Below are 13,109 nucleotides of genomic sequence, written 5' to 3'. Positions count from 1 at the left end.
CACTGTTCTACTCCCAACTTTTATGAGGTCAACTTTTTAAGGTTCCACATATAAATAAGATCATGTGGTACTTGTCTTCCTGTGCCTGGCTTATTTCACTTAACATAATGATTTTTAGTTCCACTCATGTTCTCACAAGGGATAAAATTTCATTATTTTAATGGCTGAATAGCACTCTGTTGTGAAGATATAACATTGTATCTTTACTTTTTCATTGGCTGATCGGCACCTAAGTTGTTTAAACTTCTTGGCTATTGTAAATAGTGCTGCAATGATCACAAGAGCACAGCTATCTCTTCGATACACTGATAATTTAACTTTGGAGAAATACCCAGTAGTACCAGAGTCTTTTAAATTCATACTATTCATGCTGTGTGAATGTTAAGTAAATTATTAACAAATACTTGTAGTTAATCTGTACATACTATTTGTTTTTGTTATCAGAATTTTAGAGGTGTTTTCAGCAGGAAAAAAAAAGTAATTTCTTCCTATTTTTTTTTTTAAAGAGCAAGAATTCACAAGAGTCCTATCTTGATTTATTGTAATTAGTTTTCAAAAAAAAATAATCCTTCAAACCGTGGAAAAGGAGCTGCCACATTGGGCAAGAAAAAGATGATTTTTGCCAGAATTGTTCCACTCCCATCTATTCCATCCATTGAGTCCATATAAAATTATTGTATATGACACAAAAATGGATTCAGATGACTTAAAACAAAAGCTTGAAGAACAGTGTATAAGAGACCACTCAATTGTCACTGAGGATTGGCCAAGGGTAGGGCTTATCAGAGTTCCTGAAGAGAAATGCTCATGCAGGTAGTAAATTGCTGTAGAATGAATTCTGATCTCCCTCCAAAGTCCCCAATTCCCACATTTATATATTGAAGTCCCAATCCACTCTGATGGTATTACCATCGGAGTATTACAGATGGCGATAGAGTATTTTGTGAGTGTTTTAGTCAGCTTTTTTGTTACTACACAAGAGACCCGACAAGAACAATGTCGAGGAGGACACGCTTATTTGGGACCCATGGTTTCAGAGGTATCAGTCCATAGATGTCTGACTTCATTGCTTTGGGTCTGAGATGAGGCAGAACATCATGGTGGGAGGACATGGTGGAGGAAAGCTGCTCAGGACATGGAAACAGAAAGTGGAGAGAGGGCTCTGCTCACCAAGGACAAATATAAACCCCAAAGGAACACCCCCAGTGACCCACCTCCTCTAGCCACACCCTACTTGCCCACAGTTACCACCCAGATAATCCATATCAGTCACAACTGATCACATGTCAATCACAACTCCTATCAGTCATAACTCTTAACCTAATCACTTACCTCTGAAAATTATTTTTAAATACCTTTAATTAATTAATCATTAATTAATTACCTTTAATTAATTAATTAAATAATTTTTATGTGGTGCTGAGGATCGAACCCAGTGTGCTAGGCAAGCACTCTATCACTGAGTTACAATCCAAGCCCTGAAAATTCTTGCATTCTCTCTCACATGAACTTTTGGGGGACCCCTGCATATCCAAACTACAATAATCTGCCCCTGGTCCCCCAAAGCTCATGCTCATCTCCCAATTCAAAATATATTCAGTGCATTTTCAAGAGTCACCATAGTCTTAACAATTCCAGCATTACCCAAAGTTCAAGTCCAAAGTCTCCTGAGACTCAAGGCAAATTCTCAGCATGAATCCCATAAAATTCAAAAGCAGGTTACATATATCCAATATATAATGGCATAGAGTAAACTTTTCCATAACACAAGGGAGAAATAAATGGCACAGAAAGGCGGAATGGGGCCAAAGCAAGACTGAAATCCAGGTGGGCAAACAAGTCTTGTAGCCCCACGTTCAGTGTCTGGGGTATATGACATCATGATGTTCTCTCTAACGAGCTTGTGTAACTCCACCCCTATGACCTTGCTGGTTGCAACCCATATGGCCTCTCTCTTGGTTTGTTTCTGCTTGAAAAATACAGCTTTCCTCAGCAGACATCCCATGGTACTGGCCTCTTCTTTTTCCTTTTTTTTTTTTTTTTTTTGTGGCAGTGCTAGGGATTGAACCCAGGGCCTTGTGCATATGAGGCAAACACTCTACCAACTGAGCTATATCCCCAGCCACCTGGCCTCTCTTAATCTTGGGGTCTCCATGGCAGCTTTGGCTCCCTTTTTACATCTCCACACATCACACTTTCAGGGGCTGCCCTCAGGGGATCCAACTACTACACCTTGTCTGGCCTCCTAGGCCTTCTTTTGAAATTTAAGTGGAAGCCTCCATGACCACCTAGTTCCAAAATCCTGCAATCCTACAGAACCAGCAGCAAGTGGTTACTGCCAGGGCCTGCCACCATCTTGAGCAGTAGAAAAGCCTCCTTGACCACAGCTGCAGCAGTCTCTTAGTGCTTGGGCAGCTGAGCATGGTGAGAAAACTTCCTAAGCCCCTCTGTGTAAACAGGGTGTCCCCATAGTTTTGTTTTGTTTTGTTTTTTAAGAAAAAGGAAAAAGAAATTTTATTGCTTTTCTGGCAAAGGAGAAACACAGGGAACTCCTGTCCCAGAGGCAGTGATTCTGCCTGATCTGAGAGAACAGGAGTTTTTAAAGAGGTGATTCAAAAGCTATATTCCATGTGTTCTCTTTTGGAGTTGTAATACACTTGTTAATTTGGGAGAGAGTCATTTCTGAGATCTTCTGGTGCCATCCTCAGTCTGTATTAATTTATTTCTATGGTGGGTGTGCTCAAGGATAGATAAATCTCCCTAGGACAGGGAAGAGAGGTAAGGGTGTTTTCCCTGAGATTAGAGAGGGGGAAAGGTTAAGGAGGAGGGAGAGAGGAAGAGAAAGAAGCATCTGTTTTAAAAGTAAGTTGCAGTGGCAGAGCAGCAAGGGCTATCTTCGAAGCATGAAGTGGACCACTGTAACATTTCCCCACTGTTAATTTTCTACATTTTATTTCTATGGAAAAGTGGGTGACAAAAAAAAAGTGGGTGACAATACCTCCAAGCTACTTCCTGTTGAGAAAGGGCAAAACAAGTGACCTGAAGTCCTTGTTTTCTATCAGGTGGGGCATGGACAGTTAAGGGTATTCAGCATCAGGACAGTTCAGAGATCCATGGTGGCAGCTGGTGGGTAACTGGACAGGGCAGACATAGGGCAGGGATCTTGCTAAGATAATAAACAAGACAGCAAAGCATTACTTTTTTTGGTAAATGATTAGCACAAAAGCACTTAGCATTTCAGCCAATGTCTCACCACGAAGACAGTAACTCATAATTGTATTAGTGAAAAAAAAAAAAGAATTTATCCATGTAGGAGGTTAGGAAGATTTTTAGGTCTATAAGATCAAGCTCAAGCTCAAGTTCATCCAGGACAAACTTGTGATTCTAGAGTCCTTTAGGATAGTTAATATTAGGCACGTCCACATAAGAACTCTTCCTTTTTTTTTTTTTTTTTTTTTTTTTTTTGATGCTGGGAAATGAAGCCAGGGCAAGCACTCTACCAACTGAGCTATAAGCCCCAGCCCAAGAACCCTTCCTAAATAGCCTCTATTTTTATTTACTTTTGGTTAGACTGACACAAGTGTACATCTCAAGTTATCCTGAAAGAGCCATTTTCTCTCCTAACTATCTATGTAGGTCTGTGCTTTGGTTATACTCTCCTGCCAAGTGTCTAAGACCAAGATGATCAAACTTGACCTTGTTCCTATCTCCTACTTACTAAGAGTCAGCTGAGATTCCTCAGTGATCTCTCTTGGGAACATGTAAGAGGCCTCTTGTTTCCTTTAACTTTTATCTACCAGTAGTGCCATCTGCCAGGCAAGTATTTTGCCAATCATACATGGCTGCTCTTGGAAGCATCAGGGACATTTTTCTCTCCAATGGTCCTCTTTTTTGCAGAATGTGCACTGGTTGGCTTTCTGTTCTCTAGAGTCCCCTTGATCCCCCTGATCAGCAGATCAGGTGATTCACTAGCTATAGAACCCAAAGAAGCGTCTTGTCATTCTCTGGTTCATGGCTGAGCTTAGAGGGCAAGGGCCAAATAGTTGGCTTTTTTCTTGGCCCTTTTACTTCCTTGACTTTGATCTCCAAGTTTTTGGTTTTAAACATCCAGCAGGCCAGTTTTACTAGTCTCAAAGTGGGAGCAATGGGTTATAACTTTAATATCTATAATTTTATAGTTTCCTTTATTTTAATTAAAGTCAGTATTAATGCAACAAGTCAGCATTATATTCTGTCTCTCCTATAGGTGATGGCTTATTGTCTCAAACTAATTCAGGTTGTTCTGTTAGAAGCAGCATTTCTGCAAAACACTAATAGGCAATGGTTATAAAGTTTTACAAGGAAAATTAAAAATGAACACTAATGTATCTTTTTTCATTTTCCTTTTTTTTTTTTTTTTTTTTGTAAGTGGTGCTGGAGATTGAACCCAGGGCCTTGTACATGCAAGGGCAAGCACTCTACCAACTGAACTATATCCCCAGCCAAATGTATCTTTGGGTCTATTTAGCTTCTATAAAGACCCACATTATTTATCACCTCAATTACATACAATTTTTACTTTTTAAAAACTCTTTTACAAGCCCTAATACCTTTTACAATTTACCCAAACCTTTTCTTAAGTTTTGTATTATATCCACTATTTACCTGGATATCACAATAACTATTAAAACAACACACAAAAAAATCTATCTTTTGAACACAGCTTTATTTTTTTTTCTTTCTTTCTCTCTCTCTCTCTCTTTTTTTTTTTTTTTTTTGGTACCAGGGATTGAACTCAGGGGTGCTTTACCACTGAGCTACATCCTCAACACTTTTTATGTTTAGTTTTTGAAACGGGTCTTGCTAAGTTGCTTAGGGCCTCACTAAGTTGCTGAGGTTGGCTTTAAACTTTCAATCCTCCAGCCTCAGCCTCCTGAGCCTCTGGGATCACAGAAATGTGCCACCATGCCCAGATGAACACAACTTTAAATAAGCTTAGTTCTAGCTTACTTTGGAGCCATCCTAACATGGAGACATGGAGACTAATGAGCACCAGAGCCTTTACTCAGGTGAGGCTGACCTCGTGACAAATCTTAAAAAGTGTTTTATTTCTGAATCTGATTTCTGCTCCTTTTAAAAATATCATTCTACAAAGTTCTCATGTATTATTTCATGAGTCTATCTGAATATTAGTTAACATAGGATGAATTACATCTGAAACATATCAGAGATGGCAAGAGAGCTCTTTTTTTTCTTTTCTTTTTTTTGGTACTGGGGATTGAACTCAGGGCACTCGACGACCACTGAGCCACATCCCCAGCCCTATTTTGTATTTTATTTAGAGACAGGGTCTCACTGAGTTGCTTAGTGCCTCACTTTTGCTGGGGCTGGCTTTGAACTCATGATCCTCCTGCCTTAGCCTCCTGACAACTGGGACTACAGGTGCGTGACAACTGGGACTACAGGTGTTTGACAACTGGAACTACAGAGACTATTCCCAGCTGCTAAGAGAGCTCTTAACTTCCTTTTTTGTTAAAAAAAATGATGGCAGAATATTTTTATGTTCTACATTGTCAATCTTTGAACAAATCAGGCTTTCCTTATTACCTTCCAAAAAAATGCATTTAAATTCCCATCCCAGTGTAAAGAATAACACAAAATTTTATACATAACTTATTGACAACAGGTTACTTTTATCGAGTTATAAAGCAAATGACATAAATAAATACCAACCAAATTTGTTATTTCTATATAAATCTGAAGGAAACTATTGCTACAGACAGTTTTAGTTTGGAGAACACCAACTTGGTAAAATTCTCTCCTAAGTTTTACATTTAACTAAGTTTAATTTTTAAAGTAAAATTTACAATCCATACTGTGCAGTACAATAATCACAGATCTGAGTGGGTTAGCAGTACTAGCAAAAGTCAAAGGATAGCCTTACATCTTTTATACTTTTAGGAAAAAGATGTTAATGATCAGAAATCAACTTAGTCAAAGCAAACATATAAGACAGGTCTCTTCTTCAAATGGCAGTGTGGCTCTTCTATATTAGAAACAATGTATAAAAGAGAACACTTATTGGTTATCTTGCTGGTAAACTTACATAAACTTTTATTTTATGAACTTTTACATAATGCTTAGACAAGACTTAGACAAATATAGTTCTCAGATGCATACATATATCTAGTCACATATATTTAGGGTGTCAATTATATTGTTATAACCTAAGTAACAGTTTTTGTTTAACCAATTACTAAAGTAATCATTTTTACTTTAAAACAGGTACAAATACTAGTTTCTTTAACACTTATTTTCCCCAACTAATAAAACCTAACAAATACAAGAAAATTGTCTTGCTAGATAAGACCAGATCAATATTTCAGACTTTGCTTCCTATTGGTACATTAAATTTTGAAAAGCTTTGACTGACTTTGCTAATTATAGCCAATTTAATCACATATAAACTTTTTGAGATTAATGTTCCACAAACTTTCTGCAATTTAGACATTCTATAACTTGTTTACATTTTTAGTTCTGTCCTTTCTTTCATATCTTGAACTTTAGTACAAGAATGTTACTTTATCATACAAAATACTTTTCTCATCCAGAAACATTCCTTTTACCTTCTAATTTTCTAAAATATATTTCCATCCATATAACTTTCTTATATCTCTTTTCTAGTTTCATGCCCTTTTAAAAATTTATATTCTGAAACAATTCTTATAAATGTTATCTATGCATTTAAATTACACAACAAATTTTATTCCAGGAGAGGGCCAGATTGCCAGGACTGTGTGGAAAGTATTTAAATCTTTTTTTTTTAAATCCTTTCTTCTGGTGTCCTATCCTTGCACATCAGAAGAAGTGACTTTTTGCATCCTTAACTCAATTTCTAACTGTTCAGACTTCTTATCATGCAACTGCATGAATGCTTATACATACATAATCTCTTCCATATACTTTACTCTGACTTCAAATGCAAGATTGTATAATAATCCAGAAAATAATTTAAAAGCCAGATTGTTGTATAGTAAAGCATCTTTCTCTTAGGCTTATACCTAAAGGTGACCCATTAAGCCAAGCTCTTTCTTCTCAAGAGATTACCAGTAGGATTAACACAGCATGACTGATGTTTTAAAGGGTCAGTATCAGATAAAGACAAAACACAGATAACCAGAGAGGATTCCCCAAAATCATAGCCAACACATGGGAACCTTTAAAACAGACAAACCTGCATATACAGAATTTTTCCCACTTACATTACCTCTGACAGACCAGCTCCAGCTGCAAGATTGTACAATAATTCAGAAAGACATTGAAAGGCAGGATCATTACAGTAAATCATCATCTTTTTCATGGACAGGCTTATTCCTTTAGGTGGCCCTTTCTTCCACTTATTTTACCTCTAATAGACCCAACTCCAACTGTAAGATTGTACAAAAAGGAAACACAGAGACAGGCAATCAGAAAGGATCCCCCAAACCATGGCCAATTGATGGGAAACTTTGAAACCGACTAGCCATGACCCTTCCCAAGAGATAATCTATAGGATCAGCACAATATTGCCCATGTCTTTAAAAAGGAAGTAATAGATACAAACAAAAACACAGACAACCAGAGGGAATTTCCAAACCTAAGGCCAACAAACAGATGAGAACTTAGAATAGACCAGAAGGGAGTAAATATCCCTAGGTTCTCTAATCCTGCTTCACCATGGCTCCTACATCAGTGGTGCCAGAGTTGTCTCCACAAAGAGGGTTCAGATGTTCCCATGAAGAGAAACCGGATGTGTGGAAGCAAAGGTCTCAGCATGCACAGGGGGCGATTTGCTAGATGGCCAAGGGTGTCACAACTTTACTGAGTTGCTTTCTTTTTCTCAAAGTGGACCAAGATGGAGTGATCTGTACTGTTCAGGGAGAGAAGGCAGGAGTTCCCTGCAGCAAAAGAAGCTTTAGCATCTGCTGGGATGGTCCCTCATTCCCTCCCTCATAGAAACAGCTCCTCCAGTTCCATTCAAAGCAAATTCATCTATTTCCTAACTCCCCACCAGTAGTTTTCAACAAGTTCACCTTATATCTTCAGCATGGAGTAGGGTTGCTTGGAAAGCCAGGCCTGCCCAAGAAAAGTTAGAGCAGTGTCTGTTCTCAGGTCCCATCTGGATTGCCAAATTTGATACCAAAATCTTGGTCCTTGTCCCTGATGTCAATCTAGTAAGGAGGACATGGTTTTGAGAAAAAGAAGTTTTATTGCTCTGCTAGCAAAGGAGAAACACAGGCAACTACTGTCCCACAGGCTGTGATTCTTCCATGGTCTCTTCTCAAAGGAAATTTTTCCTTTTACACCCTTGAGCTTGAGATGGGTGTGGTGTTGCCAATCCCTAAGATGCCCCCAAGCCATCTTTCCCATTATCACTGTGCAAAGTACTTAGCATTTCTTCAGTGGTTGAAATGTCTTTAACTACCACAACTTTCTTGGCAGTTTTCTGGCCAAACAGCAAAGTGTTTTGTCACACACACGGTGGGGGGGGGGGGGCGTGTAACCCGGGATTGAACTCGGGGGCACTGGGCCACTGAGCCACATCCCCAGCCCTATTTTGTATTTTATTTAGAGACAAGGTCTCACTGAGTTGCTTAGCACCTTGCCTTTACTGAGGTTGGCTTTCAACTTGCAATTCTCCTGTCTCAACCTACTGAGCTGCTGGGATTACAGGCATGCACCACCATGCAAGACCTAAATAGCAAGTTTTTCAAATATTTCTGTTTCCTGCTCCTGTTTATCATGGTTAACTTGGCTTAAAATGCCAGCAATATCCATGCCACCCCAATGCTGTGCTTCCTTGACATTTCCTCCACCAGATTAATTCACCTTAAATTCAACCTCGCAGAAAGTTTCAGAACATGGACAAAAAGTAGACAACTTCTTTGCCTCAGTGTAACACGAGTGGCCTCTAGTCCAATTTCCAATAGAGTCCTCCTTCTCCTCTGAAACCTCATGAGCCCAATCTTTACACTCCATAGTCCTGTCAGCTCTTCCAAATCACCCATTAAGCTCCATTTACAACAAATTAAGACTTCTCCAGCTTGCATATTTAAACTTTTCAAAGTTCCTTCCACAAATTCCAAAAAGCTCCAAAAGTTTCTAAACCACATGGTCAGATTAGTCACAGCAACAACCCTACTACTTCCTGGTACCAATTTCTGTTTTATTCAGCATTTTTTTTTTCAGTCACTGTGACCAAAAGACATGGCAAGAACAATGTAGAGAAGGATAAGTTTATTTGGGGCTCACAGTTTCAGAGGTCTTTTTGGTCCATAGATGACCTACTCCATTGCTCTGGGCCCAAAGTGAGGCAGAACATCACAGCGGAAGGCATGATGGAGGAGAGTGGCTCAGGATATGGCATCAGGAAGCAGAGTCTCTGTAGTGTTTAGAATGAAGATTTTAGAGTCAGTTAGACCTGGATTTAAATAATATTAGTTTATGAAAATATAAGTGATACAACCTCAATTTTTTGTTAAATCTGTAAAATGAGTACAGTAACAATAATATCAAACTTGATGGGTTCTTACAATAGCATGCAAAATATGTAATATAGTTCTTAGGAGAAGAAACCTTTCGTTATTAAGTTATGTTAATTATTAAAGGTCATAGTTAGTGTTTACAATTATCATTGTCAACGTCTACTGCAATTTTATGGAAGGACAGTCTAAGGACCAAGGCTACCAATTCTAAATTACTCAATAAAATTAAACCATGAACTCAGAGGGTTCACATCTCTCCCATCCTCTTGCAGTCTTATAGACACTTTCCTGTTGTTGAGTCTCTTGAATTTGGGGTTGGGAAGGAAGCATCCATACAAAATTGTTCCATTTGAAAAATCTTTATTTTTGCACATACCCGAGTCCCTTGGCAGGGTGGCCCTGTCCTCTGTAGGAGCAACTGGGGTATGAAAACAAAGGGGTATGTGACAGTGACAGGTCACAAAGGGCAGCAGAGGATAAATATGGCTGTGCAGGGGGTTGAGGCCAAGAGGGTGGTCACTTCTCCCACTAGGACTGCAGTTTGTTGACTCTCAGCAAAGTAAAATATCACAGGTGGACGTGGGGGGGGTTAGACCCAGAAGACAATCTCTTGGAACCCACCCTACATCTCTTCAATCTTTAAAGAGATTCAGTTTGGGATCCAGGCACACTACAGTGCCCCCTTGTCTATCATTTGTGCTCCCACCCCAAGCCTGGCCTCTGGGAGACTCTGAGGCAAAGGTGGAGGGGTTTGTGGGGTGGGGTGGTTTGGTGTTGAGAGACCTGCTGTGGCACCACTTCTGTGACCCAGGAGCACCGCTTCTGCTCCCTCATCTGCCCAGGAGGCTAAGAAAGATTCGGACCAGCCTTGCCAGCGCTCTTATGATAAAAGATGACCGCGAACAGTGAGTGTCTGTTACCATACTACACTGCCCAAAGTGGCTCTGGGGTAGGCATGTTCAATACCACCATGGGGAAGCTGCAGCAGCAGCTGTACAAGGGAGAATATGACATATTCAAATATGCACCGATATTTGAAAGCGACTTCATCCAGATCACCAAAAGAGGAGAAGTGATTGATGTGCACAACCGAGTCCGGATGGTGACCGTCGGCATCGCTTGCACTAGCCCCATTCTCCCACTCCCTGATGTCATGCTGCTGGCCCGGCCAGCTGCTGGACATGAGGGGCTCGCTGGATGCACCAAGGGAAAAGGTCGTAAGTCTGCAAAGACCATGGAGCTCACCAGACTCCTTCCCTTGAAGTTTGTAAGGATCTCTATTCATGACCGTGACAAACAACAGCTGCACCTGAAATTTGCCACTGGGCGGTCGTGCTACCTGCAGCTGTGCCCTCCTCTGGATGCCCGGGAAGACCTCTTTGCCTATTGGGAAAAACTAATTTACCTCTTGCGACCACCAGTGGACAGTAACAGCAGTATGTACGCCATCCCGGCCAAGGAGATGATCTGCATGCCTGCGTTTGAGGAAGAGGACAAGACAAGTTTGGGGGCTGGGGATTTACATGCTAAAGGGGATCAAGACCAGGTTAGCATCAGGAGCCTCCACATGGTTTCTGAGGTGTGTGGGGCCACCTATGCTGCTTATGTTGGGGGGGAGGGAATCCAGCATGACTCCCACAAATCCACCTCCAAGATTAATATAGCCATCCCAAGAATAAAATCTAAAGAGCATGTTAAAGAGTCAGTGACAGAGGGAGCAGCAGGCTCTGGACAGGCAGGCGGAGACAAAGCTGATGCGACCCTCACTGGTGCAAGAGGAAGCAAAACTCACGTGGCCACTGCGGGCTCTGCCAAGGGGTCCCCTAAGAGCCTTAAGTTAGGCTTGGCTGCAAACAAGCCCTTGGAAGGTATTTCCAGCACATCTTCCAGCTTCTCCCCAGAGGGCGCCGGGAATATTGGGGTAGAACCTGCTGCTGGGAAAACTGCTGGAGAACCAGATAAGAATTCAGCAGCAGGATCTTTCACCCCAACCCGGCTGAGTGACAAGGGTGGCCAGGCAAAACGGCAGCAAAGCTCCCACATCAGAACAGAAGTCCACAAGGAGAGGGGGGAAAGAAGGGAGAGGAGAGAAAAGGACAGAACTGTGAGTAGGAGTACCCATCACCGCAGGGGTGAAGGTCGCCACAAGACAGGGGACAAGATCTCTCGGAAGTCAACTGGCCGCCGAACTGTTAGAGAGGATAAAAAGGGGAAAAGTCGCAGCAGCCCCGGAGGCAGCAAGCACAGCAGTACCCACAAAGGCATCAGTCGCTCCCCCATCACCAAGGAGTCCAGGAGCTCCCACAAGTCTGGGAGGAGCTTATCAACAACCAGCTCCGGTTCGGCCAACAAGAGAATGGGCAGGATCAGCTCTTTCTTGAAGACGGTCAAAGCCAACCTTACCACTAAAGGGGTGGCCTCAGTGCGCGGCAGAGATATGGACGTCACGGCTAAGAGAGAAGAGAGGACCACCATGGAGGCCATCATGGAGACAGCAGAGAGTGGCCAGGGTCTGGACCTCACTGGTTCTGTGACATCTGAGGTCATGGAGATGATGACCTTTGAAACCCATGAAATACAACCCAGAGCCAGAAGTTAAGAGGGGCCCAGGGATCAGGGGACTATCCCAAAAGAGCCTATTCCAGCTTCCTTTACTGCAGATTAAATAAAGAACCATTCAACCTGAGAATGGTCTGCTGAGTTGTGTCTGAATTTCCATGTTCCACAGCTCAGTAGTGACATCACAGTGGATTCTGTGACATCACAGTGGATTCAGCTGTGCTGCAGCTTGAGACCCACCCCCTGCCCCCTCTCACACCCATGCTCAGTTGTGTCAATAGGAATGCTCCCTCTTTGGGTGACCCAGGGTGATGGCTGACAGTCACAGACGGTGGGCTGGGAACTCTACCATTTCCCTACTCTTGGTGATTTTTCTTCCCCCTAAAGGTCCATAGATTGAGAACATGGAGGTCCTCCTCTTGAGGTGGGGAAAGGGGGGAGCAGCAACATTTGCTGGCAATCAGAACAGGGAGGACACTGTCTAGATTTAGCAATTCCCTGCCTAGGCATACACCCCAGAGAAACAATCATACATTTTCTAGGAGATGGTCATGAGAATGTTGATAGCAAAATAATATTAAGCACTGGAAGTAGACCAAATTTCCATCAACACAACTGATAGGACTATGGGATATGGATTGAAATATTTGAAAGTGACAATCAGTGTAGATACATTTTGCTCAGTTATATTTTTAAAAATGCAAATCACAGAATAGAATATAATTTACTTATAAAAGAGTTAAAAGGGCTTGGATTGTGGCTCAGCGGTAGAGCACTCGCCTAGCACGGGTGGGAACTGGGTTCGATCCCCAGCACCACATAAAAATAAAGGCATTGTGTTGTGTCCATCTACACCTAAAAAAAAAAAGAGTTAAAAAACAAGATCAAATAATGTATTGCATACATGTTTGGTAAAAATGTAGACAAAAGGGTATGGTAAACACATGAACCTGAATGATAGTTTTCTTTATGGTGGCAAAGCAAGAGGCAGGAACAAGGAGGCAGGCATACGACTTACCAGGAATTGAACCTGGAATGCTTAACCAC

At 41.4% G+C, this 13,109-nt stretch overlaps 1 protein-coding gene and 1 non-coding gene across 2 annotated transcripts; one reads left to right on the top strand and one right to left on the bottom strand.

Moving 5' to 3' along the window:
* Positions 1-2,045: 2,045 nt before the first annotated feature.
* Positions 2,046-2,126, bottom strand: Trnam-cau. Its single transcript has one exon. It is a non-coding gene; the product is annotated as a tRNA-Met (tRNA).
* Positions 2,127-10,256: 8,130 nt separating this feature from the next.
* Positions 10,257-12,687, top strand: Garin4 (golgi associated RAB2 interactor family member 4). Its single transcript, XM_015483332.2, has one exon. The coding sequence runs from the start codon at positions 10,396-10,398 to the stop codon at positions 12,100-12,102; it is 1,707 nt and encodes a 568-aa protein (XP_015338818.1). The 5' UTR covers positions 10,257-10,395; the 3' UTR covers positions 12,103-12,687.
* Positions 12,688-13,109: the final 422 nt, after the last annotated feature.

This window comes from Marmota marmota, unplaced genomic scaffold (assembly GCF_001458135.2).
Source record: "Marmota marmota marmota unplaced genomic scaffold, marMar, whole genome shotgun sequence".
In the NCBI taxonomy this organism is placed as follows: domain Eukaryota; kingdom Metazoa; phylum Chordata; class Mammalia; order Rodentia; family Sciuridae; genus Marmota; species Marmota marmota.
Note: the sequence above shows the minus strand (reverse complement) of the source record. Positions and strands in the feature narration are given on the sequence as shown.